Genomic DNA, 25201 nt, shown 5'->3' with positions numbered 1-25201 from the left:
CTGTGCTGCTTTCCTCTGTGCTTTCTCAGACTTGCCATATTTCTGCTGAAAAGTGATTCGAGTTTTCTTCATTCCAAAAACATTCAAGAATCAGAGCTGCTGCTCCATATTTCTTCACACTGGGAAGAGATTAAAAAGGGCTGTTCAGAATTCACTCCTGTCCTCTTTATTTACCCATGGAAATCAACTACACCCAGACATCCTCTTTCTTACATTTAGAAATAAGAGGTGCAACGCAGAAGCCAAAGATGACTTTATTGAAGAAAAGATCATTGGCAAGTCAACATAGTTACTTGGTTCTCAAGACTCCAGCTGTTTAAAAAGAGTTACCAAACGCCCTATACTATCTTCCAGAGCAAATTAGTTTTCTCCCACTCTCCTTCTCTCTTACCTGCAATGTCAGTGAAAAAACTTTAATTTTAATAGTTTGTGTAAGGACATCTTGAAGTGCACAAGCTCTTGTGAGGTAATGACTCTACTCTTCAGTGCTCGCTCATAGGTTGTGAGTGATCTTGGTCTCTTGCAGAAAACCCTCAACAATCTGCTTTCCTTGGAACAATTATTTTAAAACCAAGAATCATTCTACCTGGGGGAAAAGCACAGGCTCTGGGCACATTATTTGAAATTTTATAACACAAAACTCTTGGGTCCAATTCTCTCTTTAATGAAGAGTTGAAAACAGGAAAAAACCTTCATCTAACCTTAAGTTTGGTCCCTAGGGCCTCCAAATTGAGCTGACAAATGGTTTTTAACATGGAAAGTGATTAATGAAATATATAGAGAAATGCCTTGCAGCAAGCAAGCTCAAGAAAATTAAAACTAAAGTTTATCGGCTCTTTTAAGGATCTGGGGAATAAGTATATGGGAAGGAAAAGACATAGAGTAAATTAGTAATGGGAAGAGGCTAACCCAATAGGACTCCTCCGTGGTGGGCATTATTTTTTGGTATGTTAGAGCACAATAACAGGGAAATTCTCCTTTATGGCATTCTAAAGGGAAACTTCTGTCAGATGTGAAGTGTCATCTTCAGTTAATCCTTATACCCAAGTGACATACTTGGCATCAAACACTAAGTCCTATGTATGAGATGTTTTGAAATTCGGCTAGTTTGGTTGCTTTGGTCATGTCTTATCCTGCTAATAGTCTCCCTGATGATGCTCACTGATGGAGATTGTGCATGTGAAGGAAATCCCTGGCATACTCTCTCCTGGAGCCTTTTCTCCCAAAGATTAAATACTTAAGACAGAATTCAGCAAAGGGAGTAGAAACTACGACTACACTCCTGCAAACTTAAGTGATGTGGGAGCGCTCATTACCCTTTCAGTAGCCTTGTTCCATACTTGAGAATGCTTCTGCACACAGCTCAAGAAACTGGGCAGAGCAGGACTGTTGGAATTTGGCTTTTTGCTAGACCAAATAGGTCAAGCCCTGGAGCTTCCAGACTAATCTTAACCCAGAAGAGGTTCTTCATTTTGCCTATTTGCACACTCATGGCACTGTAAGTCGGCTCCAAACCTTCTGTATATTAGTTATGTATTGAAAAGAAAGGATACTTGAAGACCTAAAAACTAAGACTTCAGGTTTGCAACCTACTTGCAAGTCCAAAGCTAGTGAAACAGCCACTTATGTGAAAAGGTGTTGGCTCTAAAAAGAGCCTTTGAAAAAGAGATTAGTAGAGTATTAAGCCCTCTCTCCGCGGATACGGCGGGCCAGCTGGATGTCCTTGGGCATGATGGTCACACGCTTGGCGTGGATGGCGCACAGGTTGGTGTCCTCAAATAGACCCACAAGGTAGGCCTCACTCGCTTCCTGCAGGGCCATGACGGCCGAGCTCTGGAAGCGCAGGTCGGTCTTGAAGTCCTGAGCAATCTCACGCACCAAACGCTGGAAAGGCAACTTGCGGATCAGCAACTCTGTCGACTTCTGGTAGCGCCGGATCTCACGCAGAGCCACGGTGCCAGGACGGTAGCGGTGGGGTTTCTTCACGCCACCGGTTGCCGGAGCGCTCTTGCGGGCGGCCTTAGTGGCAAGCTGCTTGCGCGGGGCCTTACCACCAGTGGACTTGCGAGCGGTCTGCTTTGTGCGAGCCATAGCCTCACAGATAAGTGCTCGATGGTGTGGAACCGAAGGCCTATTTATAATAAGCATCTGAAGCTGATTGGACAAAACCACACCACGCCTCCCGAACTCTAAAGTTATTGGCCAACTATCCCTTCCGTATTGAGTTTTTGTTTTTTGTCTTTTTTAAATCTTTAAGTCATGCGGAACAGCTTCAGATTCATTTAAATCCTGCCTTTCCTTTTGAAATGTAGGTAGTACAATTGTAAGCCAAGCACTCTAGAAGCTGAGAAAGGAGAATTGCTACTTAGTGGCCAGCCTGGACTATATAACAACAGAATACATGTGCAACTTTGAGTCTTTTAGTAATCTACAGACTGAATTTTCTTTCCTCGGATAGATTGTTTAGTTCCTTTTTTTTCCCCCAGTACAGATAACAAGAAGTGGAATAATTTGTCGTAGGAAGTACACTGAAACAGGGTACATTGATATGCTAGGTAATGTGTCCACAGAAATGCATTTGGAAATTCTTTCATACATTTTAGTAATCTCCATGCTGTGTTTGCCTTCTCACATATGGGTTCTTCTATTTGTTTTTACCAGATAACGGCTAGTAACATTTCTCTTTATTCCAAAGTACACTAAAACAGGATAAAATGTCAGGTGATGTGTCCTTAATTATCACAAATATTTTACTACACCTTGAAAATTCAATGCGTTTTACATCAGTTGAGTCTAACAAAATTCGACATACGTAGAAATGAATAATGGCCACCACTGGTTCAATTCTGTAAACTTAGATATTTTATATTTCTACTCTATATCATTTATTTACAAAAGAAATTCAAAGAATGCCTTCTCTATGGAACCTAAATGATGCCAAATTTTCAATCCAAAGGAGTCACCTGGTGTTATCAATTCTCAACTTAAAAAAATCGAAGTACTAAGACAAAAGTTGTATCCTAGTTTTCCTTTTTGAATTTATGAAGACTATGAAATTTAAGGTAGTTAAAGCCTTCAAAACACAAAATTCATGAACCTCTAATCTACCAAACTGAAGACTTCTAGAATGTTACCAAAAACTGCATTATCAAGGACGACAGAAACTGAGATTACTTCTACAAATAAAGGACAAATTTTTAGTGACTAAAAATGGTCCAAAAAAACGTTTAAGCTCCTTAAGTGAAATGAGTGGTTGGCTCTGAAAAGAGCCTTTGTATCTAGGATGACTGATATTTACTTTCCCTTGGCCTTATGGTGGCTCTCTGTCTTCTTGGGCAGCAGCACCGCCTGGATGTTGGGCAGGACGCCGCCCTGTGCGATGGTCACGCGGCCCAGCAGCTTGTTGAGCTCCTCGTCGTTGCGGATGGCCAGCTGCAGGTGGCGCGGGATGATGCGCGTCTTCTTGTTGTCCCTCGCTGCGTTGCCCGCCAGCTCCAGGATCTCGGCCGTCAGGTACTCCAGCACGGCCGCCAGGTACACCGGGGCGCCGGCGCCCACCCGCTCCGAGTAGTTGCCCTTGCGCAGCAGACGGTGCACGCGGCCCACGGGGAACTGCAGGCCCGCCCGGGAGGACCGGGTCTTGGCCTTGGCGCGAGCCTTGCCGCCCTGCTTCCCACGTCCAGACATTCCGAAAGATACTCAAGTTATGACACTTATGCTGAAGTGTGAGGAGCTTGATTTTTATAGGATTCTCTGGTCGCGAAAAAGAGCCTATGCGATTGGCTGGTTTCTTCTTTTATTCTAGACCAATGAGAACCGTTTTTGCGGTGGGCAATGGAAATTTGAAATTTTTAACCAATTAGAAATGGGCTTGCTTAAGCCTCATTTGAATAACGCCTTATTAAAAAAAAAAAAAAAAAAAAACCAAAGAGTCACTGCCTAAGTTGTTGAGCGTTAGACTTCCTATCTAAAAATGCCTGATCCGGTTAAGTCCGCCCCCGCCCCGAAGAAGGGCTCCAAGAAGGCCGTGACCAAGGCGCAGAAGAAGGACGGCAAGAAGCGCAAGCGCAGCCGCAAAGAGAGCTACTCGGTGTACGTGTACAAGGTACTGAAGCAAGTGCACCCGGACACCGGCATCTCTTCCAAGGCCATGGGCATAATGAACTCGTTCGTGAACGACATCTTCGAGCGCATCGCGGGCGAGGCGTCGCGCCTGGCGCATTACAACAAGCGCTCGACCATCACGTCCCGGGAGATCCAGACGGCCGTGCGCCTGCTGCTGCCCGGGGAGCTGGCCAAGCACGCTGTGTCCGAGGGCACCAAGGCGGTCACCAAGTACACCAGCTCCAAGTGAGTTCCTTTAACTCACTAACCCAAAGGCTCTTTTCAGAGCCAAGCACATTCTCAAAACAGAGTTCAATTGCTTGTACTGGTTCCTGCTGAAACAGTTACTATTACTGATAACATTGTAGCAATGTTTCACTGACCCCCGGCTCTCCTTGAATTCTCTATGTGTAGGTCAGGTTAACTTCGGAGACTAAGGACTTCCTGAGTGCTGGGTTTTAACACCTCTACCCACACTGGCTTTAACATTCATTTTAGAATTCCAGAGTCTATGAGGAATGCTTAGTTGACATTTAGCCTATCTTGTTAGTGTTATAACCCAGTGTATTAAGTATGCTTTTGAACTCCTAAAGCTAAGACGTCACAGTAGCTTCTGTTCAATAAAACACCTTGTGTTCTTTCTGGAACTAGGGTATGGAACTAGGGTACGTACAAAAGTCACAAATCGTCTTTTGGATCCCGGAGCTCTACATGGTCAGGCGCAGCTTAACTTGATTGGGTCCCATTTTCTTGGTCGTTTAGTTTAAGTGTTTTGTTTTCGGAGCGAATTTCACTGATAATAGCAGTCTGTTCTCAAACTAATTCTAGCCAGGCTATCCTCAAGATGGGACTTACTGCCTCAGTTTCATGAGTCGCTGGATTCACAGGCCTATTGAACCAGACTTGTTCTTACAAGATAGAAAACTTATTTCCGTTTTTTCTAAATTCTGTTACACCGTCATGGTCTACTGGTATGGTGATGACAGAAAATAGATTGTGGGAGGGGGGAAAAAAGAAACTAAAGGACATATTGTATTTTACTGTGATTTTTTTTTTTTTACTTCGGATTGTCCTGGAATTTTTCAGAGGATAAACTACTAAGATTAAATCAAACAATTTTAAAGAAGTTTAAAGCCCTATTTCTGTAAGTCCTACAAGTTACTAAATGCAAATATTGTCGACTTAAGTGGAATATCAATGAGATGTTAGTATGCAGCCGCTAAAAGGAATGTATGACTAGTAAGGTCTTAATAAAGCCTAACTGTTTTCCTTAACCATCTCCATTAATCTCTATAGAATCCTGTGGAACAAATTCTATTATCTTCCTTCCTTTTAAAGTTGAGGAAATTAAAATGATTGAACTGAAGCTGCAACATAAATACAGACTTATCTGAGTGGAGACTGAACTGTGAACTACCCTCCAAAATATGATCCTGAAAAAGAAATATTTCATACATTATAAAATAAATGTTTTAATTTATCCCATTATATAATAGTCTCTTACTTTTTTCTTTTCTTTCTTTTTTTTTTTTTTTTTTTTAAGCCATTTGGGTTTTCCAGGGAGGGTTGGTAGCTTTGGTTTTTTGATGTTTTGTGTGCAAAAAACTTGAATCTTACTCTGTAGCAAGGCTTAAGTAGAAAGTCTCCTTCTTCAGCCTCACACTATGCTTACAAGGTTGTTCATCAGCTGTTTTTGAGTTAGAAGAATTTCAGACTGAATTCTTGTGAGGGAAAATAAGGTTTCGTCTCAGTGACCCATGATTAAGAATATGGTGGTAAACACATTAGCCAGAGAACTACATTGTTATTAAATCTCCATACCTTACAAGAGTTAAGTTTGTTTTCCATGCCTAATGTATCCTGCAAAACATGCCTTTCAGTTTACTAATCTTGTGACCCCATAATGTATGATGCCCACCCCTTTGTGTTGCTAAACTCCTGAACCTGTGATGTATGATTGCCTTCTAGCCTTACTAAAATGTGTCTTCCCAGATACCTTGATGTCATCCCCTGATGACATGATGTATTTTTACAACTTATCTACCTCACAGGCAGCCTTGAGCCCTGAGTCCCCCATTCTTCTGTCTTGGTGCTAACAGCACAACTCTTTTCTTTCAGCCCTCATGTTTCCTCATAAAATGTAACTCAAAACCCAGTGAGGGGGCTGCTCTCTGAAATCTTAATTTTGGGAGAGGCAGCAGACTTCCCAGTTCTAAATATAAAGCTTGCTTTAATCAAGACAGCTGTGGGTTTTGTCAGGTCTAACAAAGTGTGTAGGCATATTACATGAAAGAAAACCAAATACCCTGATCAGAGAAATCTTGAAATTTATATTCCTTTCTAGTGGAGAATGGAAGACTTACAGGCAAATTAGTAGAAGGAAGTGAGCTAGGCAACAGCCTTGAGGAAACAAACCACTTGTGCTAAGTCTGTAGGAGCAAGGAGTTGATGCAGTCTCTACTTACGACAATTTTTGGAAGAAAATCTTGATATTGCAGTAGTTTCTGGATATTTGTCTTTGGACAGTTTGTCTTATAAGAGAACGTCAAACCAAGTTTAGGATTGAGTTTAGGATTATGCAACAGGCATAATTGGGGTAGCATTTAGCTAATTCCTTTACCTTCTGTATGAATATAAAACAATGTGAATCCTCCTATTAGAACACATACTGTTAGTCTAGGGGCAGCAGAGAAACATTCTAGCCATGGTGTTTTATCACAGCAACAAAAGCATTCTGAAGTCTCAGGATGAATTTCCCTGGGATGTAGGGTTAGCAAATAGGCTATAACGCCAGCTTTTGAGGTTGAGATAGGATGAGTGCTGTGAGTGTCAGGACAGCCTGGGCTACACAGAGACCCCAGGAGTTCAGCTGGCACAGTGCTTTCTTAATACACAAGAAGCTGGATACCTAGTACCACATATAGTTCCCATAATGTTTTGGAGGGGCCAAATCATCTGCTATGAATTCCTTGGCTTTCTTGCAGGAAGGAATGTCAAGGTCACACAGAGAACACAAACCCAAAGGCAAAGCATCTCCTTAAGGCAATTTACTTTATGCAAAACAGTGCACCAGGCAGAAGACTTGGTCCCACCAGCTTTACTCTGAGCAGCTGGGAGGCAGGCAGATCCCTATGAGTGTGAAATTGGCCTGACCTCCAAGGCAGCAAGAGCTTCATGAAACCCTTTCTTGTCTCAAAACAAAACGGGGGGTTGGGGGGGACAGAAAGTAAACTGAGTAACCAGCATACAGGTACAGGAAATTCACTTGACTTTTACTGTAATGAAGTGGTTAATAGTAGCTTTTCTCCTTTGGCTGGACTCCCACCTCAAAATCTGTCAAGAATGTCTTGTTTAAAAGGAACTGGTGTAAAAGAATAGAAGAAAAAGGGAAATCTGCCTTCTTCAGGCAATCACCATATTCTGGAAATGTACTGGAGATGGGTGGATTCGATAGCTCTATGTAAACAAATTTTATTCCTGGTGACAGTAAAAGATTTGCATAAAAGTTATGCAAGGTCTGAGACATTAAAGGTATAATGTATTTATGGAATAGTGGTACATGACAAGCCAGGTACTTTCGATTAAAAAAAAAAAAATCACAATTGTTAGCCACCATTAAAAATGAGTTAAGATCGATTTAAAAAAAAATGTTATACAACTCTCACTTGTTTATTTTGTAGTAGGAGGGTTAAGAGAAGGAAACCTGGGAAATTGTAATACACTCAGAATCAGAATGTATGGGTAGACTTATGTCTTGAGAACAGTGTGCCTTGTTATGTTTGTCACTATTGCCATATGTTATGACTTCACAAGATGTGGTAGGTGTTGTTGTTGTTGTTGTTGTTGTTGCTGTTGTTGTATTTGGGTTTTTTGGTTGATTTGGTTTCTTTTACAGTTGTTGGTTTGGGACTTTGCTGTGGGGGGGGATGCGGGGCAGGGAGGTTGAGGGAAAGGTTGGTGGGAGGCGGGGGGGGGGTTGGCGGTGGGAGTGGGTGGGAGGTGTAGGCATGAGTACTTATGGGTTTGTTTGTTTTTTTGGTTCTTTTTTTTTTCTTTTGATTGCTTGGTTTGTTTGTTTGCTTGTTTGTTTGTTTGTAACAAGGTTTCTTACTCTGTGTAGCCCTAGCTGTTCTGGAACTAACTCCCTAGACCAGGCTGGCCTCAAACTCAGAGATCCTCCTGCCTCTGCCTCCAGAGTACTGGTATTAAAAGCATGGGCTACCACCACCTGGCCATATTCTTCAGTTTTCCTTTCTGGTATTAAATCATTCAGTCCTTAAACTATGTCTTTATAGCTAAATGGCATACTTATGCCCAAACAGTGGGAAGACTATGAATGCAAAGGCCATGATTTTTCTTTGTACATTCTGTAATAAATTTTGTTTTATAAGGCTGTCAGTCATGGTCATGTGCATTCACACAGCAGGGAAAAAAATGTGACAGTGGGCTAAGTTTGCAACATTGTCCTGGTTGGTTCTTTGTCAACCTAACAGGAACTGTAACCACCAGTACAAAAAGAGGAACTTCCAATGAGGAATGCCTCCATCAGATTAGTGTGAGGGGGCATCAGATTGATATAGGAGGGGCAAGCTCATTGTAGGCAGATGCCCTCAGAGGCCTGTATAATCTGGCTGAATATGAAGAATTGAAGAAAGCCATAAAGCAGCATGCCTCTATGGTCTTTGCTTTAGTTCCTGCCAGCAAGTTCCTACTTTGAATTCTAGACCAAACTTCCCTCAAGCTTGACCTACCTATAACCGGTAAGGTGAGAACAAGCCTTTTCCTTCCCAAGTTGCTTTGGTCATGGTGTTTTATCACAGCAACAAAAGCATTCTTAAGTCTCAGGATGAATTCTCCTAGGATGTAGGGTTAACAAATAGGCTATAACGCCAGCTTTTGAGGTTGAGATAGGATGAGTGCTGTGAGTTTCAGGACAGCCTGGGCTACAGAGAGACTCCAGGAGCTCAGCTGGCACAGTGTTTCTTAATACACAAGAAGCTGGATACCTAGTAACACATAAAACCCTGCACCATGGCTCAGGCCTATAACCTGGGACACAGAATCAAAGGCAGAAAATTGGAAGTTCAAGGCTGCCCAAGCTACCTGAGGTCCTCTCTCAAAAAGCAAACAGAAAAGCAAACACAAAGGCATGGCCATCTTTTTACCAGGAGTGACCACGTTCATAGGACTCCTGCTTCACAACCAAACCCACAGAGTGTACACGAATACATTGAGTACAGTCGCTTTTAACTTACTCATTGACAACATTCAGTGTGCAGTGTGGGTCGGTAAGGAATGTTTTCCAAGCAAGGATAAGAGATTCCCCCATCCTCCTGCAACCCACCCCCTAGTTTCTTCTTGGCTTAGAATGCATCTCAGCTGGCAGTGATTGTCTGTAGTGTTCTTGCTTTGCTTTGCTGAGGCCCTGTGCTTAATGCCCTGTACTGAGAGTAGAGGTGGGGTGAGCCAGCTGTCAGAATGCACGCCTGTAATTCCAGCACACAGAAGGCCAAGACAAGAGGATTGGTGAGAGTTAGAGGCCAGCCTGGGCTACAAAGCAAGACCATACCTCAAAACAGAAGGAAGCAACCTCACCCCAAACTAAAAACAAACAGAAAGAGGAGGGAGGAAAATTGAGGACATAAAAGAAGGGATCAAACTCTCCACCACTGAGTTTACAAACCTATTTACACGTGCTGAACTAAAGGAACACAGGAACAAAACTACATTGCTTTCTTATTTACCTGTGTTAGTAAAGTAATTTTGTTTTGTTTTGTTTTGTTGTGAGGGGGAAGCAGAGTTTTGCTGTGTAACCTTGAACACCTGCCTCAGTCTCCCAAAGGCTGACATGAGCCACCACAGCTGCCATTTCTTTTTTAAAATGTCCTTTTCGTTTATTTTTATTTCTGTATGTGTTTGTGTGCCTCAGTGAATGTATGTCTACCATGTGCTTCAGGGGCTCAGATGGCTCAAAATAGTGCATCTGATCCCCAAAACTGGAGTAACAAGATGTTGTGTGTCACTGTTGTGGAGGTCCACTTAAATCCAACATAACTCAAACACCAGGTAAATGCACATGAATTTATTGTAATCAGCCACTACTCACTGATCAGTGCCAAAGCCCAGACTTGGGACTGAAATGTGACCTTGAAAAAACATTGTGCGGCATACTTAAAGGATGAAGCCATAAAGCGAGGGAGAGCAGGGTGGTCTGTAGCATTGTCCAGTCATATTTTGACATAGAGTTTAAGCAAAGGAGTTTTCATCAGTCATGATAGAAATAGGTTCCTGGGCCTGAGAAAATAAACCTAGTTTATCCTACCAGGAAGATGAAGAAGCTGTCTTTGAAGGCTAGACTCAGACAACTGTTTCCTTCCTTATAATTGAAGCTGTTCAGCTATTAGAAAGCCCCCAGTATTCTAAAGCCTGGATCCTAGAATTTAGTTTCTCCCTATGATTAAATGGAGTCTAAAAATGAAGTGATAGCATTTAACATACATTTCTTTTGCTTGTTCCCAACAGTCACATGTGGGTTCTGGGAAATAAATGTGGGTCAAGGAGCAGTAAGTCATTCTCAGCTACAAAGACACTGTCTCAAAAGAACAAAAGAAAAAAGAAAAGGTAAACACATAATTTGAGCAATCAGCAGATCTCTCTGACTCCCAATATAACCTGGTAATGTAGTGAGTTCTAGGACACAAGGACTGCATAATGAACCTCTGGCAAAAGAAAGAAGAAATGTTTAAGTTTAAAAGCGGGGTTGTGTTCGCATCAGTCTGGCAGCTAGTGGAACAATAATACAAATAAGTGAGAGGAGGCAGTTATAGAATGTAGTACTTTAAAGACACATTCCAGTATCAAATGAAAGAGTATTCCAATTGTTCTCTGACTGCTCACATAGGCCATACAACACTTGTGTGTATACAGACACACACACACACACACACACACACACACAGAAAGAGAGAGAGAGAGAGAGAGAGAGAGAGAGAGAGAGAGAGTCACTAAACATCTGAACCCTTTGTCAGCCCCTGCGGGTTAATTATAGAGGACTTCCTTGGGATTTTGGAGCAAGGCTCTACTATCATCTGCAGAAAACTGTTCTTTCTAGAAACAGCTCTTAGCCTGCTATTGAACCTTAATGGAAACTGAATACTTGACAATGGGACACCAAGTTACCAAGTGACTGAATTGCCCATCAGCAACTGGGTATTATCTGACTGATGAGGCCATGAAGGTGGATGTGCACAGGACAATTCTTGCCAACTACAAATTGAATGTATGTTTGTGACTGAGCCTAAGCAGGTCCTGCAGGCTTAAGCAAGTCACATGAAGTAGTTTGCCAAAGGCCTATGGTTTCTACTTCTCAAACATGCAGGTGTAACCTTGTGGGATTCGCTCTATAATGGACTGAGAAAAAACCAGGGCCTGGCTTACTGATGGTTCTGAATGTTAAGTAGAACACATCCAGAAGTGGACAGCTACAGCGCTCCAACCTCCTTTTAAGTCAGCTTTCAAAGACCCTGGTGAAGGGAAACCATCAGGATGGGTAGAACATGACATGGTACACATGGTCATATATCTTGCTAGGAGAGAGATGTGGCCATAAGTAAGACTTTTTTAACTGACTCCTGAGTCACACAGCCAGTGAATTGGCTAGATAGATTCATTTTTTTTTTTTTAATAAAAAGTGTGAATGGAAATTTGTTCAGAAAGACCTTTGGGCAAGATGTATTGAGCAATGGATGTGAAGAGACTGTGTCCCATGATAATGCTCATTGAAAGGTGACTTTAGCAGAGGAGAAGCTAATAATCAAGTTAGATAGGAGTGCCCGTTCTTTGAACAGTACTGGAGAATGACATTCTGTTGATAACAACAAACTGTTTCAAATTTTGTGAAAAAAAATTTTCCTTTGGGTCAGGAATAGGCTCCAGATTTCACCACTCTGTATCTTAGAGACACTCATCACTCCTCGGTGTTTAGACAGGCTGTGCCAATACTCTGTGGTTACAGCCATACATTCTGAAACTCCTTATAAAGGAGTTACTATTTACTAACTGAGGAAATTCAGGAAATTTGTTAATGGCCACTGACATGTGCCTTGTGATCTGTAGTATAGGCACAAATGTAATTTGTATTGTAAGGTTGCTACAAAATAACATGACATAAACTGGATGTGTCCCTACACATCTTTAATCCCACAACGCCAGACAGGCAGACTTCTGAGTTCCAAGCCAGCCTGGAATAGCATAAGTTCCAGGACAGACAGGGCTACAGACTGTCAAGAAAAACTAAAACAAAAAGAAAAACGACTTAATATAAAGTTCTTTAAAAATACTTAGCACTGTTACTGTGGTTACCTTTAGGTTTTTCCATACAGAATGTGACATTGTAATTAGCTCCTGATCAGATGGCTTCTAGTCTTTTGCATTACAAACTACACTGCTAAAAGAAAATAAAACCTTAACACACATTATATACTCAAAAACAGTAATATCTACAGGTTTAATTCCAGGTTGATATTTACATACTTAAGTCAAAGAGATGTTAAATTGTCATTCATAAAAATATCCCTGTATACAATAAAGCCAAAGGAATAACCGAAAACCCAAAACATGATTGGCTGTCCCAATAGCATTCGACTTAGGAATGACACTAGGAGCTGCTTGTAAAGTACCTGGAGAGGGAAGGGTCCACAAAAAGAAAACGCTGAGCGGCAAAAACTAGATGTCCACATCCACCACCCCAAATTGACTACATGGGAGGACGCATGTGCAACAGACTTTTTGACTGAAAGTGTAGGTGGCTCTGAAAAGAGCCTTTGGGTTAGGAGTGAGTTAGAGGAACTCACTTGGAGCTGGTGTACTTGGTGACCGCCTTGGTGCCCTCGGACACAGCGTGCTTGGCCAGCTCCCCGGGAAGCAGCAGGCGCACGGCCGTCTGGATCTCCCGGGACGTGATGGTCGAGCGCTTGTTGTAATGCGCCAGGCGCGACGCCTCGCCCGCGATGCGCTCGAAGATGTCGTTCACGAACGAGTTCATTATGCCCATGGCCTTGGAAGAGATGCCCGTGTCCGGATGCACTTGCTTAAGGACCTTGTACACGTACACCGAGTAGCTCTCCTTGCGGCTGCGCTTGCGCTTCTTGCCATCCTTCTTCTGCGCCTTGGTTACGGCCTTCTTGGAGCCCTTCTTCGGGGCGGGAGCGGACTTCGCAGTTTCAGGCATGTTAAGACTGGAACACTATGATTCTAGCAACCAGGACCCTGGGCCCGTCTATTTTTTATGAGTTCTCATTCAAATAGGGCATAAAAACTCGCACCTATGATTGGTTTATGATGTCTATGCTGTCACCAACTCTTGCCCAATCGAAACGCGCTCTGGAATGTTTCCTATTGGCCTAGAAGAAAAGAAGATATCAGCCAATTGCATAGGCTCGTTTTCGCGCCCATAGACAACTATAAGAACCAAGCTCTTGCTCTTTTTCGCGTTGTAGTTGTGACAACTTGCTGTTTGTCGTGTCTGGACGCGGCAAGCAGGGCGGCAAGGCTCGCGCCAAGGCGAAGACGCGCTCTTCCCGAGCTGGCCTGCAGTTCCCCGTGGGCCGCGTGCACCGGCTGCTTCGCAAGGGCAACTACGCGGAGCGGGTGGGAGCCGGCGCCCCGGTGTACCTGGCGGCCGTGCTGGAGTACCTGACGGCCGAGATCTTGGAGCTCGCAGGCAACGCGGCGAGGGACAACAAAAAGACACGCATCATTCCGCGTCACCTGCAGCTGGCCATCCGCAACGACGAGGAGCTCAACAAGCTGCTGGGCCGCGTGACTATTGCGCAGGGTGGCGTCCTGCCCAACATCCAAGCCGTGCTGCTGCCCAAGAAGACCGAGAGCCACCACAAGGCCAAGGGGAAATAAGACCAGCCGTTCACTCATCCAGAACCAAAGGCTCTTTTCAGAGCCATCCACAATGTCTTTTAAGAAGCTGTTGACTCAATACCAAACCAAGGCACGCGGCCGCGTAATCCTGACACAAAAGTGGCCTGGAAGGGCTGCATCTAGGTGTAGGTGTTTGAAAGCTATTGTTGAATCTTCACCATCCGGGTTTCTACATTTATATCATCATTTGCACTCTTAACTCTTTCTTGTACTTAAGTTGTACCTACTTTAACTGAGATTGAAATTTAAATACTGCCAATATTGATAACTATCTAGATACTCCCTTTAATTTTAAGGTTCAGAAGCTTTTTGTTTTGGATTTTTGTGTTTCTGGTCACCGTGTCCTGACAGCCCTGTCCGCCTTTCAACTCATTTTGTAAAAACAAGCTGACCTTGAACTCGGTGTGCCAGGCCGAGTCTGGAGTGCTGAGGATTAAGAGTGTGCACGATCACCCAGCTGTGTAGTTCAATCCTTTTTTTCAGCATCAAATCATTCAGTTTAAAACTTAACTTTACAGCTTAAAATGCATACTTAGTCCCAAGTAGTGAAAATAGTATAAATGCAAATGGTGCAATTTTCCTTTGTATATAGTTTTAATTTATAAGGACATGGTAGGAATCACAGTAACTGAAGCCCGCACGCATTAAGAATGAGCAACATTACTTATGCTGTTCTGGTCCTATACGAATAGGGCTAAAGAAAACTGGAAGTGTGGGGAGTTGATGGAATTCGCTTCCTTTCCATTTAAGAACTGTAGCATTAAACGAGCCCCTGTAGGCTGGCGAAGTGCGTCCCCGGCTTGGATGGACCATAGATGTCTTCCGGCCTAGGCCTTAGGTTGGCTCGGAGCCTGAGCACGCGGACTCCTGGCAGGCCAGCCCCGCCCAAGAAGGCCGGGGTGGAGCAGAATGAGCAGGCCACGCCGCCCTCTTCGCCGCTCAATGCGGAGCAGCCAGAAGAAAAAGGCCGAAGTGTTGCTCAGGCTCGCCACCTGCAACGTGGCCCCCGGCCTCCGCAAAAGCTGGAAGCAGCAGTTGTATGGAGAGTTCGAGAAGCCTTACTTCGTCAAGATGCTGGGATTTGTTGCTTTAGAAAGGAAACACCACAAGGTCTATCCACCCCCGGAGCAGGTGTTCACGTGGACCCAGATGGGCGAGGCGACATAGGTGATGTGGGACAAGAGCCCTATCACGGACCTAATCAAGCTCACAGGCTCTGCTTCGGTGTCCAAAAAGCAGTTCCACCTCCGCCAGTTTGGAAAACATTTTTAAAGAGCTGTCTACAGACATTGATGTTTTTGTTCACCCTAGCCAAAAAAAAATTTGTCAGGGTGGGCCAGACAAGGAGTCCTCCTCCTCACCGCCATCCTCACTTTCCGGGCACACCAAGTCAATTCCCATAAGGAGAGAGGCTGGGAGCAGTTCACGGACACAGTCGTGTACTGATTAAATGAGAAGCTTCTATGGAGCGCTCATGCTCAGAAAGGCAGTGCCATGACAGGAAGCATCACCATGTCCTGCAAACAGTTCATCCCTCCCCGTTGTCGGTGAACAGGGGATTCTTTGGAGGTAGACATTTTTCTAAAGCCAATGAACTGCTCCAGAAGTCTGGCAAGAAACCCATCAACTGGAAGGAGCTGTGACCCTGCGGGACAGTGTCTATCTACAGAGGTGCTTTCAGATGCTGCTGCTGCTGAAGCATTTGCCAGTTAGGAAGTCACAGCAAATGTCCCTGCTCTTAAGTTGCTTGTGTGAGCAGAGCAAGATCTATGTAGAACCACCATGAGCCAGCCAGGACCCAGAAACTGCAGTTTTACCACGCAGAACCTCTTGACTGGCACTAGGTTTGTACTCTCCAGGCCTGGCAAAATGGCGGTCGAAACACACCTACTTCTCAGAGACCAGCGGCCACATTCTCCCCCGTGAAGTCGGGGGAGAGCTCTGCAAATTTGACCAGCAGTTCAGTGCCTGCTGCTGTTCTATTTATCCTTTAGAATTGGAGATTACTAAGTGTCCGGGTGCGTGTCTCGAAAGGAACCCTTGTGTGTGCCGAATTCACAGATTATGTTCTTCTGCAACAATGGATAATGTTGGATCTTTTACAAGGTAGGCAGGTACTGATGTGTTTATAAGAAGATAAACAGAATATTGGTCCTGGGTTTCAGCACCAATGTTGTGTTTATAGAAAGGTAAGGAGGTGGGGGGGAATGTTCTATGGGAGTCTGGGGGCAGGGAATGCCTCAGCTTAGGCTGAGACATTCCTTCCTCCTGAGGGACCAGATACACGACAGCTATAGTATAGAATAGTTTATTCAGGGTTTGGGGAGGTAGTAGGGCAAAGAGAGAAGTAGAGAAAGAGGAGAGTAGAGGCCTGCAATGAGCACTTGGAAAGACTAGGAGAGGGGAATGAGAGAAAAAGACAAAGGGGGGAAGGGAATAAGAGCAAGAAAGAACAAGAGGGAGCAAGAGAGTGAGGAGGGGCAAGCAGCCCCTTTTATAGTGTCAGGCATACCTGGTTGTTGCCAGATAACTGTAAGTGTGGAGCTTACACAGAATGCTAACAGGTACTTTTTTTTTTTTTTTTTTTTTTTTGGCCCTTTTTAAGAGACAACCTACTGAGTTTACACCTGGATTCCGTGGACCCAGCTGGTTAGAGAAGTGGCCTGCCTGAGCAGGATAATGGATGGTTGAAGCTTAGCGTTGTGCAAACCAAAAAAAAAAAAAAAAATTGAGCTGAGTGTCCCTCCCCTCAAAATACCCAGTTCCGCCCCAGCACTTCCTGTTTTCACTCCGGTCCGCAAATTCCCTATAAGTGGGAACTGCTTTTCCAGAGAGGTCATCTGCTCCTTTGTAGGACATCATGTCTGGACGTGGTAAAGGTGGGAAGGGTCTGGGCAAAGGCGGCGCTAAGCGCCACCGCAAAGTCCTGCGCGACAACATCCAGGGCATCACTAAGCCCGCCATCCGCCGCCTGGCCCGGCGCGGAGGAGTGAAGCGCATCTCCGGCCTCATCTACGAGGAGACCCGCGGTGTGCTGAAGGTGTTCCTGGAGAACGTGATCCGCGACGCCGTCACCTACACGGAGCACGCCAAGCGCAAGACCGTCACCGCCATGGATGTGGTCTACGCACTGAAACGCCAGGGCCGCACCCTCTACGGCTTCGGCGGCTAAGCTGCTCAATTACATAAACATCCGGATCATCCTTAAAGGTCCTTTTCAGGGCCACTACATGTTTTGTGAAGGAGGTAACGCTTGTTCAGATTTTACTCATCAGAATGTACATTTAACTTTAACAGAACTAGTCACAGTACTGATAAAGCTTAGTACGTTGTCCAATCAGGGCAAACCTACGTATGCACCTAGTTTGCATGTCGGTTTTCGATTCGCGAAAGCCTACAGTCCTGCCAACTGGTGTATAGATGTTCTCTCGGGTATCTTGTCTTAAGCTGTTAGGCAAATATATGTGCTTACATTTACACTACAGTAGTTACCATTCATGTAACTTTAAAGGACTGCAACATTAGTTTCCAGTATTGGTAATATGTCCAATATTTTTGTATAAACAAGAGAGGAACTGGCCGGTGATCCTTTCTCTCCTCTTACCTCTGGGAAGTCTTCGTAAAAATTTAATGTTCCTTTATGCCCTCTGATAATATAAGGGCAACTTACAACATAACTGGCTTTAAAAGAACTCAGCCTGAAGAGTTCCAATTGAGCTGTCCTATGGGTACTGCGAATTGAACTCTGAGAAAGCAGCCTGTCTGGCCGCTTTGTACTACTTTTTCCCTCTAAAACGGATCACTTCAGGACTACCACGCGTTTCGGAAAGCTCGTCTTCTGTGGTTCGGATATACCTTGCTCTGTAGTTTATATGGCTGTGATGATAAACTTAACCCTTGGCCCTGTTACTAATCACAATTTGTCACCACAGTCGATATATAATAAGCCTATTAGCCCTATGTCTTAGTCTCTCACTTGGTTCAATAGTAATGCATGGTATACTTCCTATCTATTTTATTAGAAGTGTTTCATGCATAAAACATGCATACGTATCACATGGAAGAATTTAAGAAGTCGCCTAGGGTTTTGAATTTCAGTTTTTGAGCTTCAGTTCTAACTTCATAAAAATACCATTGTGAGTTTCAAGCTAGTGAAGGAAACATAGTAAGGCCTGGTCTCAAAAAACAAAACAACCCCCAAACAAAAAAACTGTTTCTCCTCAACCCAACAACCTCTGCACTCAAGAGACAGGCATGTGGATTTGTGGGTTGAAGGCCAGCCTGGTCAGCCAGAGCTACGCAGCAGTAAGACCCAGTTTTAAACCAAAATAAAGAAAAGAACCTAGAGAAATATCATTACCAATGTAGCAAAGGAAAAATTAAAGTTTTATTTTTATTTACTGTTAGCTGGGCACTTGGGAGGCAGATCAGGAGGAGGATCTCCAAATTTGAGATTTAGGTAATGAATATCAGGACAGCCAGAGCAAAATAAGGGAGCTTGTCTCAAAACAGACTTATTTTTTAATGTATATGTATCTGTATACAGGTGTCCAGAGAGACAAGAAAGGGGTGTCAGGTCCCTTAGAACTCAAGTTACAGAAGGTTATGAGTACCTGACAGGGGTGCTGGGAACTGAACTCAGGTAGCTCTTCAGCCCCTTCATAAATGGGGGGGGGGGGGGGGGTTTAATATAAACTCATCAATAAGAATGCTTACCCATTTTTATAACACATAACAAAGTACTCATTCGTTCATTTATTAAAAACATCTCAAGCTAGCCTTGAATCCATAGGTAGCCAAGGATCACCTTGAAGTTTTAAGCTTTTTTTATGTTTGTGTTTATAGGCTAATGGTGGTGGTGCAAGATCCCTTGGTTGCTAGAGCCGCTGGATCTCCTGGAACTAGAGTTGCAGGCAGTTGTGAGATCCTCCTTCCTCTCCAAAGGTGCTGGGGATTTAACTTGGGTCATGTGAAAGAACAAGTTCTTAACTACTACAGGCCACAACCTTAAAATCTTGACCCTCCTGCCTCATCAGAATGCCAGGATTACCACTGTGTGCCACCCACCATTCCTGGCTTATGTAGTTCTGAATGTCAAGCTCAGAACTTCATGCTAGGCAGACACTGCCACTGGAGCCTGAGACACATACATACCCACAATAAAAAGGAACATAAAAGTGCAAGCAGATTAAATTTGCTCTTGTGTGGTTTGGGCTTTGTTATTGTTGTTTGTTTGCTGTGGTTGCAATACATTTTGGGAATAATCAGAAGCTCTGTCTGCGCCGCTGATCCTGTGTTACCTAGAGATCGCTACTTCACAATGATAAAACAAGAATGCAGTAAATTAACAAGACAAATTCTGCTGTTATCAATAAATGACTCTTCTTTTCCATGTACTTATCAAAAGGCCCATACCACAAATTACTGACCACTAGTTGAGTTTTCCTGAGACATCAGAATAAGACTGTCAACGATACTTATGAAACTCAACCTATGCCATAGTTTTAAATTTTGTGGGTCATAAGAGAGACAGTGCTTCACCCAAAATCATTTTATGTATTTAGGAATGAACAGATTCTTCCATAACTGAGCTCACCGTGATAGCACAGACCTTCTCATCCAACACACTTTCCATTGCTTTCAATTCCAAACTGTCCTCTCAAACTTTAGAAAAATATTCTGTGAAATTTTGTCCAATATGTCAGGGATTTTAGAACAATGACTGTGGCTGGAAGTGATGATTATGTACCTTAATTCCAGCCCGTGGGAGACAAAGGCAGCCAAACTTCTGAGTTTGCAGCTACCCTGGTCTAAAAATATAGTAAGTTCAAGGCTAGCCAAGGCTACATAATAGGAAACTTATTCGGAAAGAAAAAAAAAGGAAGGAAGGAAGGAAGGCAGGCAGGCAGGCAGGAAGGAAGGAAGGAAAAGAAAAGAAAAGAATAGAAAAGAAAAGAAAAGAAAAGAAAAGAAAAGAAAAGAAAAGAGAAAAGAGAAGAAAAGAAAAGAAAGGGAGGTGTTGTGGGATGTTCACCAGAGAAGACTAAATCAGACATGGGTTTAAGCCAATAGAAAGTCTTTATTAGGCACCACATTGGGCATTTGGTATAACAGTAGAGTCCCAACCCTTTCTCAAGTGGGCTTTTCAACACACAAAAAAAAAAACATATCCTGGGTTGATAGACTTCACTTAACAAAAACAGCTGGGCAGAGAACTACAGAAGCTGAAAAGCAAAGTTGCTACCTTTAGAGGCTTTCCCAGCCTTGTGGGCTTTGTTGGATTAGGCCCTTGCTTTAGTTTCAGCAGGTGGTGCTGTCTATGTGCTGAGTTTTACAGCCTGAATGGCGTTTCTACCATGGAGTCATTTGTGCTAAGGTCTCTGGGCCTACTAAGGTCTGGAGGCCCATTACAGAAGGAAAAGAAAGAAAGAATATTTGTAGAAAATATATAATTTAGGAGCCGGAGAAACAGCTCAGTGTTTTAAGAGCATTTTCTGTTCCTCTGGAGAATCCCAAGTTCAGTAATCAGTGACCCACATGGCAGCTCACAACCTTCTGTAAGTCTAGTTCAGAACCTCTAGTAACCCCCTTCTCCCTAACAGCAAGCACATACACATGTGGCAGACACACAATCACAGAAAATACTCATTGGCCCGGTCCACACAAAAATACAGAACGGTAGTAAGTAGATTTTACACAAAAAGTTTTATTAGGTCTCATTACTTTTCACAGGGATGAATTTGTTCCCATGGATACAACGTGAATGAATGAACGTCAAGTTCCAGGCTAGTGAGGCAACAGTGGCAAACACCTTTAATCTCAGCTATTGAAACTCAGAGGCCAGCCTGGTTTGCATTGTGAGGTCCATGACAGTCTGAGCTATATAGTGAGACCTTGTGCTCAAAAAAATGTGCTTACTACACAAGATGATGATGTGTGTTCGGTCCCTGAAACCTACTGAAAGGTGAAAGGAAAAAAGTGATTCCTTAAGGTTGCCTTCATCCATGAGCTCACCACATATATGATACACAAAAATTAATGCTTTCAAACAAACAAGCTATCTATCATTTGATAACCGCATCGTTAAAATAGAGTAGATCAAAAGATTAGATTTAGCCTACCATATTGTTATACACCTGTTCCAGGACTGGATCATATTTGGAACAATTTATGGTCTTGGTTTCCTAATATTTTGAAATATACCTTCCTGGTACTGTTTGAAATCCTATAGTTCTGTTATTGAGAAATATGTGACAGATGCAGCAAGGAGAGGAACAAAATACATGAACACTGTCACCCACGAGCTTACTGCTGTGTGTGGTGCAGCTGCATACACTCTGACCTCAAGTGCTAAGTTGCCCCATGTCTTTCTCTTTGACATGTGCTTTGTGTTTGAATTGACTTAATGGACAGGAACTTATGGAATGATCTTATGAGCAAATTCTTTATTTGGGCAATTATCAATGCTATCTATAGTACAGTTGAAAATCAAGAGTGGAAGCAGGGTAACAAGTAAATTTGAAAAACCAGCAGTATAGAAGAGTGAGATTATATATACATGGAGGTACTGAGAATTTGTCAGTCCATGTTACTCTTTTTTTTTTTTTAAAGATAAATCAAGGGAGTTTCGTAAGTGTAGCTAGCATAGTTTTGTGTGTGTGTGTGTGTGTGTGTGTGTGTGTGTGTGTGTGTGTGTGTGCGCGCGCGCGTGCGTGCGCGTGTGCTCACATGTGTTTGCTTGACAGGGTTTCTCTCTGTAGCCCTGGCTGGCCTGGAACTCAGGGATCTTCCTACCCAAGTGCTAGGATTAAAGATGTTGCAGGGCAAGATCTTATCAACTCAGCAGGATAGTTTGGTTGTTTATTTAACAATTGCCCTGGATACTATTTTATGTCTACTTGACAGGAGTGTAGTCATTAGATAGGAGGGAGTCTCAATTGAGAAAATGCCTCCATTTGTATGCAAGCCTATAAGGCATTTTCTCAATTAGTGATTAATGGGGGAAGGCATGGACCATTGTGAGTGGTACCAGCCCTAGGTTGGTTGTCCTAGGTTCTACAAAGAAAAAAAAAAAAAAAAATTGGGATGATGTGGGAGGGTGTCTACATGAACCTGGATTCTTCAGGGTCTCCAGCACCCCTACATACAAAGCAAAAACAAAAACAAAAATAAAGGGGGCTGGAAGATGGTTTAGTGGATAAGAGCACTGACTGCTCTTCCAATAGGACATGGGTTCAATTCCCAGCACCCACATGGCAGCTCATTAACTGTGTAACTCCCAATCCAGGGGTCTGACACTCACATGGACATACATGTGGGCAAAACACTAATATACATTAAGTAAAAATATATAAATCACCTAAAAAAAAAAAGCAAAACCAAGTTTTGATATTTAAACAAGAAAACTAGCTAAACTTCACATTTTCAGCCCAAATAAGACACATCTGCACTCCATATTTTGGACTACAAGCTTTCTCTTTTAGATGTATCTTATCCACATTACAGTAAATAACTCCTTTTTTTGGCAAAGCACCAAAAGCATTCATAACCAGTAAGGAATCTCTTTTATGCTCAAAATAAAAATCAGTTAAGTATTTACTAATTTTACATAGTAATTTAACTAGCTTCCATGAAGACAATGTATTACCAGAATAAACTGATTTTTTTTTAATGTGTTACTATACATTTTACAAGATTACACTTCCCACTAAGGAAATCCTACTTTACTATAACCTTAATGAACCAAAATAAAATACCAAGTAAACCAGGCACAGGGTGAGGGTTGGGACAGATAACTAATAATATCAAATACTTCTGCATGCTGGGGCAGATTTGAGGGTTAGGGGTGGTTAGCCAAAAGCACATGTTCTTGACATCTGTTGTACAGTAAGGTGATATAAGCCACACCTTAATACTTGAGCAGTGTAGATCTCACTTTTATATCCCATATACATGCAAAATGTGATGAGCTGTTAAGACAAAATTAACATGAATCATTGAAAGGTATTCAGCCATGCTTGTGTTCACTTTGTCAAAAGGCAGGAAAAGTCCTCAGGTAGCAGGCGAAAACCCCTAAATCCTGAATGCAGCAGAATCAAGCGCCTTAAACAGGAGCTTACAGGGAGCAGAAGAGGAAAACACTTTAAACTGATGCAGAAAAAAAATTCTTGGAGGGTTGGGGGTTGGACACTGGGAAGCCTCACAATCTACGTTCCCAGGGATTCGATTTCCGTCTCCGAATTTATAGCTGCACCACGTACACAAGGCCTGCCTGTTAATTTGTTGCCAAGTTCACTGGAGGAACGAAAATAGCTAAAGGAAGTCACGCTGCTAAGTTCATCTAAGTTAAGTGATCAGCCAAAGATTCCACTAATTGTATATTGAAGGTACCTCACCTCCAGACGTAGCATAAAATACTTGCACGGGTAAGAACACGAGACGGGAGTCTCAGCACTTAGGCAAGAAAGCACTATATACACAATCAGTAATTCCCAGACTGCTAACATGACAAATGTGCAAATTCCAACTATAGCAATAACGGTACAGCCCTTTAGAAAAGTGGGTGGCCCTGAAAAGGGCCTTTATATACTTGTGTTGTGAAGGTGTGGATGCCATCAACCACCGAAGCCGTAGAGAGTGCGGCCCTGGCGCTTAAGCGCATAGACAACATCCATGGCAGTGACAGTCTTGCGCTTGGCGTGCTCTGTGTAGGTGACGGCGTCGCGGATCACGTTCTCCAGGAACACCTTCAGCACACCGCGGGTCTCCTCGTAGATGAGGCCGGAGATGCGCTTCACTCCTCCCCGCCGAGCCAAGCGGCGGATGGCGGGCTTAGTGATGCCCTGGATGTTGTCGCGCAGGACTTTGCGGTGGCGCTTAGCGCCGCCTTTGCCCAGACCCTTCCCGCCCTTACCTCGGCCAGACATGATGACACAAAACACGTTCTGCTCTAAAGAGAAACAGATAGCGTCTCCAAGAAGCAGTTCCCTCTTATAGGGAACTTGCGGACCGGAGTGAAAACAGGAGCGCAGTGAAAGTGGGTGTGGCAAGGGGAGGGGCTTAGAGCAAATTTAATACAACAAATTCTCAAATAGAAAGGACCCTAATTCCATCACCCCCTGCATCACCCATCCATTCTCACACTCAAACACTTCGGTTTTTCCTTAGCACTTTTTTTTTACTTAGGTACATCAAACAACGCAAGATGCAGATGCACACTCATAACTACAGGTTTTCACCTTATTCAATGTGATCTTCGTTCTTATGAAACAAAATTCACTATAGTACACTATGTTTAAAGACAAGGTTCCGGGTCTGAATAATTTATGTCCCTTCGCTCCTACACACATACAAAATGTGCATAGCGCTGGGCAGTGGTGGTGACACATACCTTTCAACTCTGCAGTAAGAGTTCAAGGCTGGACTGGCATACAGGAGTTCCAGGACACCTAGGGAACGTAGAAACCCTGTCTCGTAAAGGGGCGGGGTTACAATGGCCAATTGTCAATACGTACCACCACCTAGTTTAGGGGGAAACTAGTTTATACTTAGGGTCATACGTGCAAGTCTCTTTTAATTAAAACTTACAGAACGCTGGTTTACTTTCACCATTAAACCGCACATGACACTTTTTGCTTAAAGTGTTCGGTTCTTTAAAAGACACTGTGGATGGCTCTGAAAAGAGCCTTTGTTCTCGGATGAGTGAACCGCTGGTCTTACTTCCCCTTAGCCTTGTGGTAGCTCTCCGTCTTCTTGGGCAGCAGCACCGCCTGGATGTTGGGCAGGACGCCGCCCTGCGCGATGGTCACACGGCCCAGCAGTTTGTTGAGCTCCTCGTCGTTGCGGATGGCCAGCTGCAGGTGGCGCGGGATGATGCGCGTCTTCTTGTTGTCCCTCGCAGCGTTGCCCGCCAGCTCCAGGATCTCGGCCGTCAGGTACTCCATCACGGCCGCCAGGTACACCGGGGCGCCGGCGCCCACGCGCTCAGAGTAGCTGCCCTTTCGGAGCAGACGGTGCACGCGACCCACCGGGAACTGCAGGCCGGCCCGTGAAGAACGGGTCTTGGCTTTGGCGCGAGCCTTGCCGCCCTGCTTGCCGCGTCCAGACATACTTAAATATGACTAGCCTCTGACAACTGAACAGAAAGTGGGTAAAAAAGGGCTTT

The 25201-nt window shown here is 43.6% G+C and overlaps 8 protein-coding genes and 1 pseudogene across 8 annotated transcripts; 4 read left to right on the top strand and 5 right to left on the bottom strand.

Moving 5' to 3' along the window:
• Positions 1-1680: 1680 nt before the first annotated feature.
• Positions 1681-2111, bottom strand: LOC148000153 (histone H3). The gene has a single exon (XM_087591849.1). It carries the CDS (start codon positions 2089-2091, stop codon positions 1681-1683), a length of 411 nt encoding a protein of 136 aa, XP_087447975.1. The 5' UTR covers positions 2092-2111.
• A 1114-nt stretch (positions 2112-3225) lies between these two features.
• On the bottom strand, positions 3226-3713 carry Hist1h2ai (histone cluster 1, H2ai). Its single transcript, NM_001408670.1, has one exon. It carries the CDS (start codon positions 3685-3687, stop codon positions 3295-3297), a length of 393 nt encoding a protein of 130 aa, NP_001395599.1. The 5' UTR covers positions 3688-3713; the 3' UTR covers positions 3226-3294.
• Positions 3714-3973: 260 nt separating this feature from the next.
• On the top strand, positions 3974-5588 carry Hist1h2bo (histone cluster 1 H2B family member O). The gene is made up of 2 exons (NM_001106114.1): positions 3974-4350; positions 5401-5588. Exons 1-2 carry the CDS (start codon positions 3974-3976, stop codon positions 5438-5440), a joined length of 417 nt encoding a protein of 138 aa, NP_001099584.1. The 3' UTR covers positions 5441-5588.
• Positions 5589-12610: 7022 nt separating this feature from the next.
• H2bc8 (H2B clustered histone 8) lies at positions 12611-13361 on the bottom strand. The gene is given in 1 exon segment (NM_001408754.1): positions 12611-13361. A coding segment is annotated over 1 exon segment (381 nt). The 5' UTR covers positions 13334-13361; the 3' UTR covers positions 12611-12952.
• Positions 13362-13598: 237 nt separating this feature from the next.
• Positions 13599-14065, top strand: Hist1h2al1 (histone cluster 1 H2A family like 1). Its single transcript, NM_001409012.1, is given in 1 exon segment — positions 13599-14065. A coding segment is annotated over 1 exon segment (393 nt). The 5' UTR covers positions 13599-13623; the 3' UTR covers positions 14017-14065.
• A 787-nt stretch (positions 14066-14852) lies between these two features.
• On the top strand, positions 14853-15680 carry Ung-ps1 (uracil-DNA glycosylase, pseudogene 1; annotated as a pseudogene).
• A 1195-nt stretch (positions 15681-16875) lies between these two features.
• On the top strand, positions 16876-17266 carry Hist1h2ao (histone cluster 1, H2ao). Its single transcript, NM_001408759.1, is given in 1 exon segment — positions 16876-17266. A coding segment is annotated over 1 exon segment (312 nt). The 5' UTR covers positions 16876-16897; the 3' UTR covers positions 17210-17266.
• Positions 17267-23596: 6330 nt separating this feature from the next.
• Positions 23597-24001, bottom strand: H4c1 (H4 clustered histone 1). Its single transcript, NM_001271221.2, has one exon. The coding sequence runs from the start codon at positions 23961-23963 to the stop codon at positions 23652-23654; it is 312 nt and encodes a 103-aa protein (NP_001258150.1). The 5' UTR covers positions 23964-24001; the 3' UTR covers positions 23597-23651.
• A 591-nt stretch (positions 24002-24592) lies between these two features.
• On the bottom strand, positions 24593-25175 carry LOC100910554 (histone H2A type 1-like). The gene has a single exon (XM_087591851.1). The coding sequence runs from the start codon at positions 25143-25145 to the stop codon at positions 24753-24755; it is 393 nt and encodes a 130-aa protein (XP_087447977.1). The 5' UTR covers positions 25146-25175; the 3' UTR covers positions 24593-24752.
• Between the last annotated feature and the right edge of the window lie 26 nt (positions 25176-25201).

Source organism: Rattus norvegicus, chromosome 17 (genome assembly GCF_021556685.1).
Source record: "Rattus norvegicus strain SHRSP/BbbUtx chromosome 17, alternate assembly SHRSP_T2T, whole genome shotgun sequence".
In the NCBI taxonomy this organism is placed as follows: domain Eukaryota; kingdom Metazoa; phylum Chordata; class Mammalia; order Rodentia; family Muridae; genus Rattus; species Rattus norvegicus.
This window is presented reverse-complemented; position numbering and strand designations above follow the sequence as displayed.

Bases quoted from the DNA above. Each gene is read 5' to 3' on its own strand.
- LOC148000153 (XM_087591849.1), bottom strand. From the start codon at position 2,091: ATGGCTCGCACAAAGCAGACCGCTCGCAAGTCCACTGGTGGTAAGGCC.
- Hist1h2ai (NM_001408670.1), bottom strand. From the start codon at position 3,687: ATGTCTGGACGTGGGAAGCAGGGCGGCAAGGCTCGCGCCAAGGCCAAG.
- Hist1h2bo (NM_001106114.1), top strand. From the start codon at position 3,974: ATGCCTGATCCGGTTAAGTCCGCCCCCGCCCCGAAGAAGGGCTCCAAG. The intron at 4,351-5,400 runs GTGAGTTCCTTT...TAATCTCTATAG, and splicing joins ACCAAGTACACCAGCTCCAA to AATCCTGTGGAACAAATTCT.
- H4c1 (NM_001271221.2), bottom strand. From the start codon at position 23,963: ATGTCTGGCCGAGGTAAGGGCGGGAAGGGTCTGGGCAAAGGCGGCGCT.
- LOC100910554 (XM_087591851.1), bottom strand. From the start codon at position 25,145: ATGTCTGGACGCGGCAAGCAGGGCGGCAAGGCTCGCGCCAAAGCCAAG.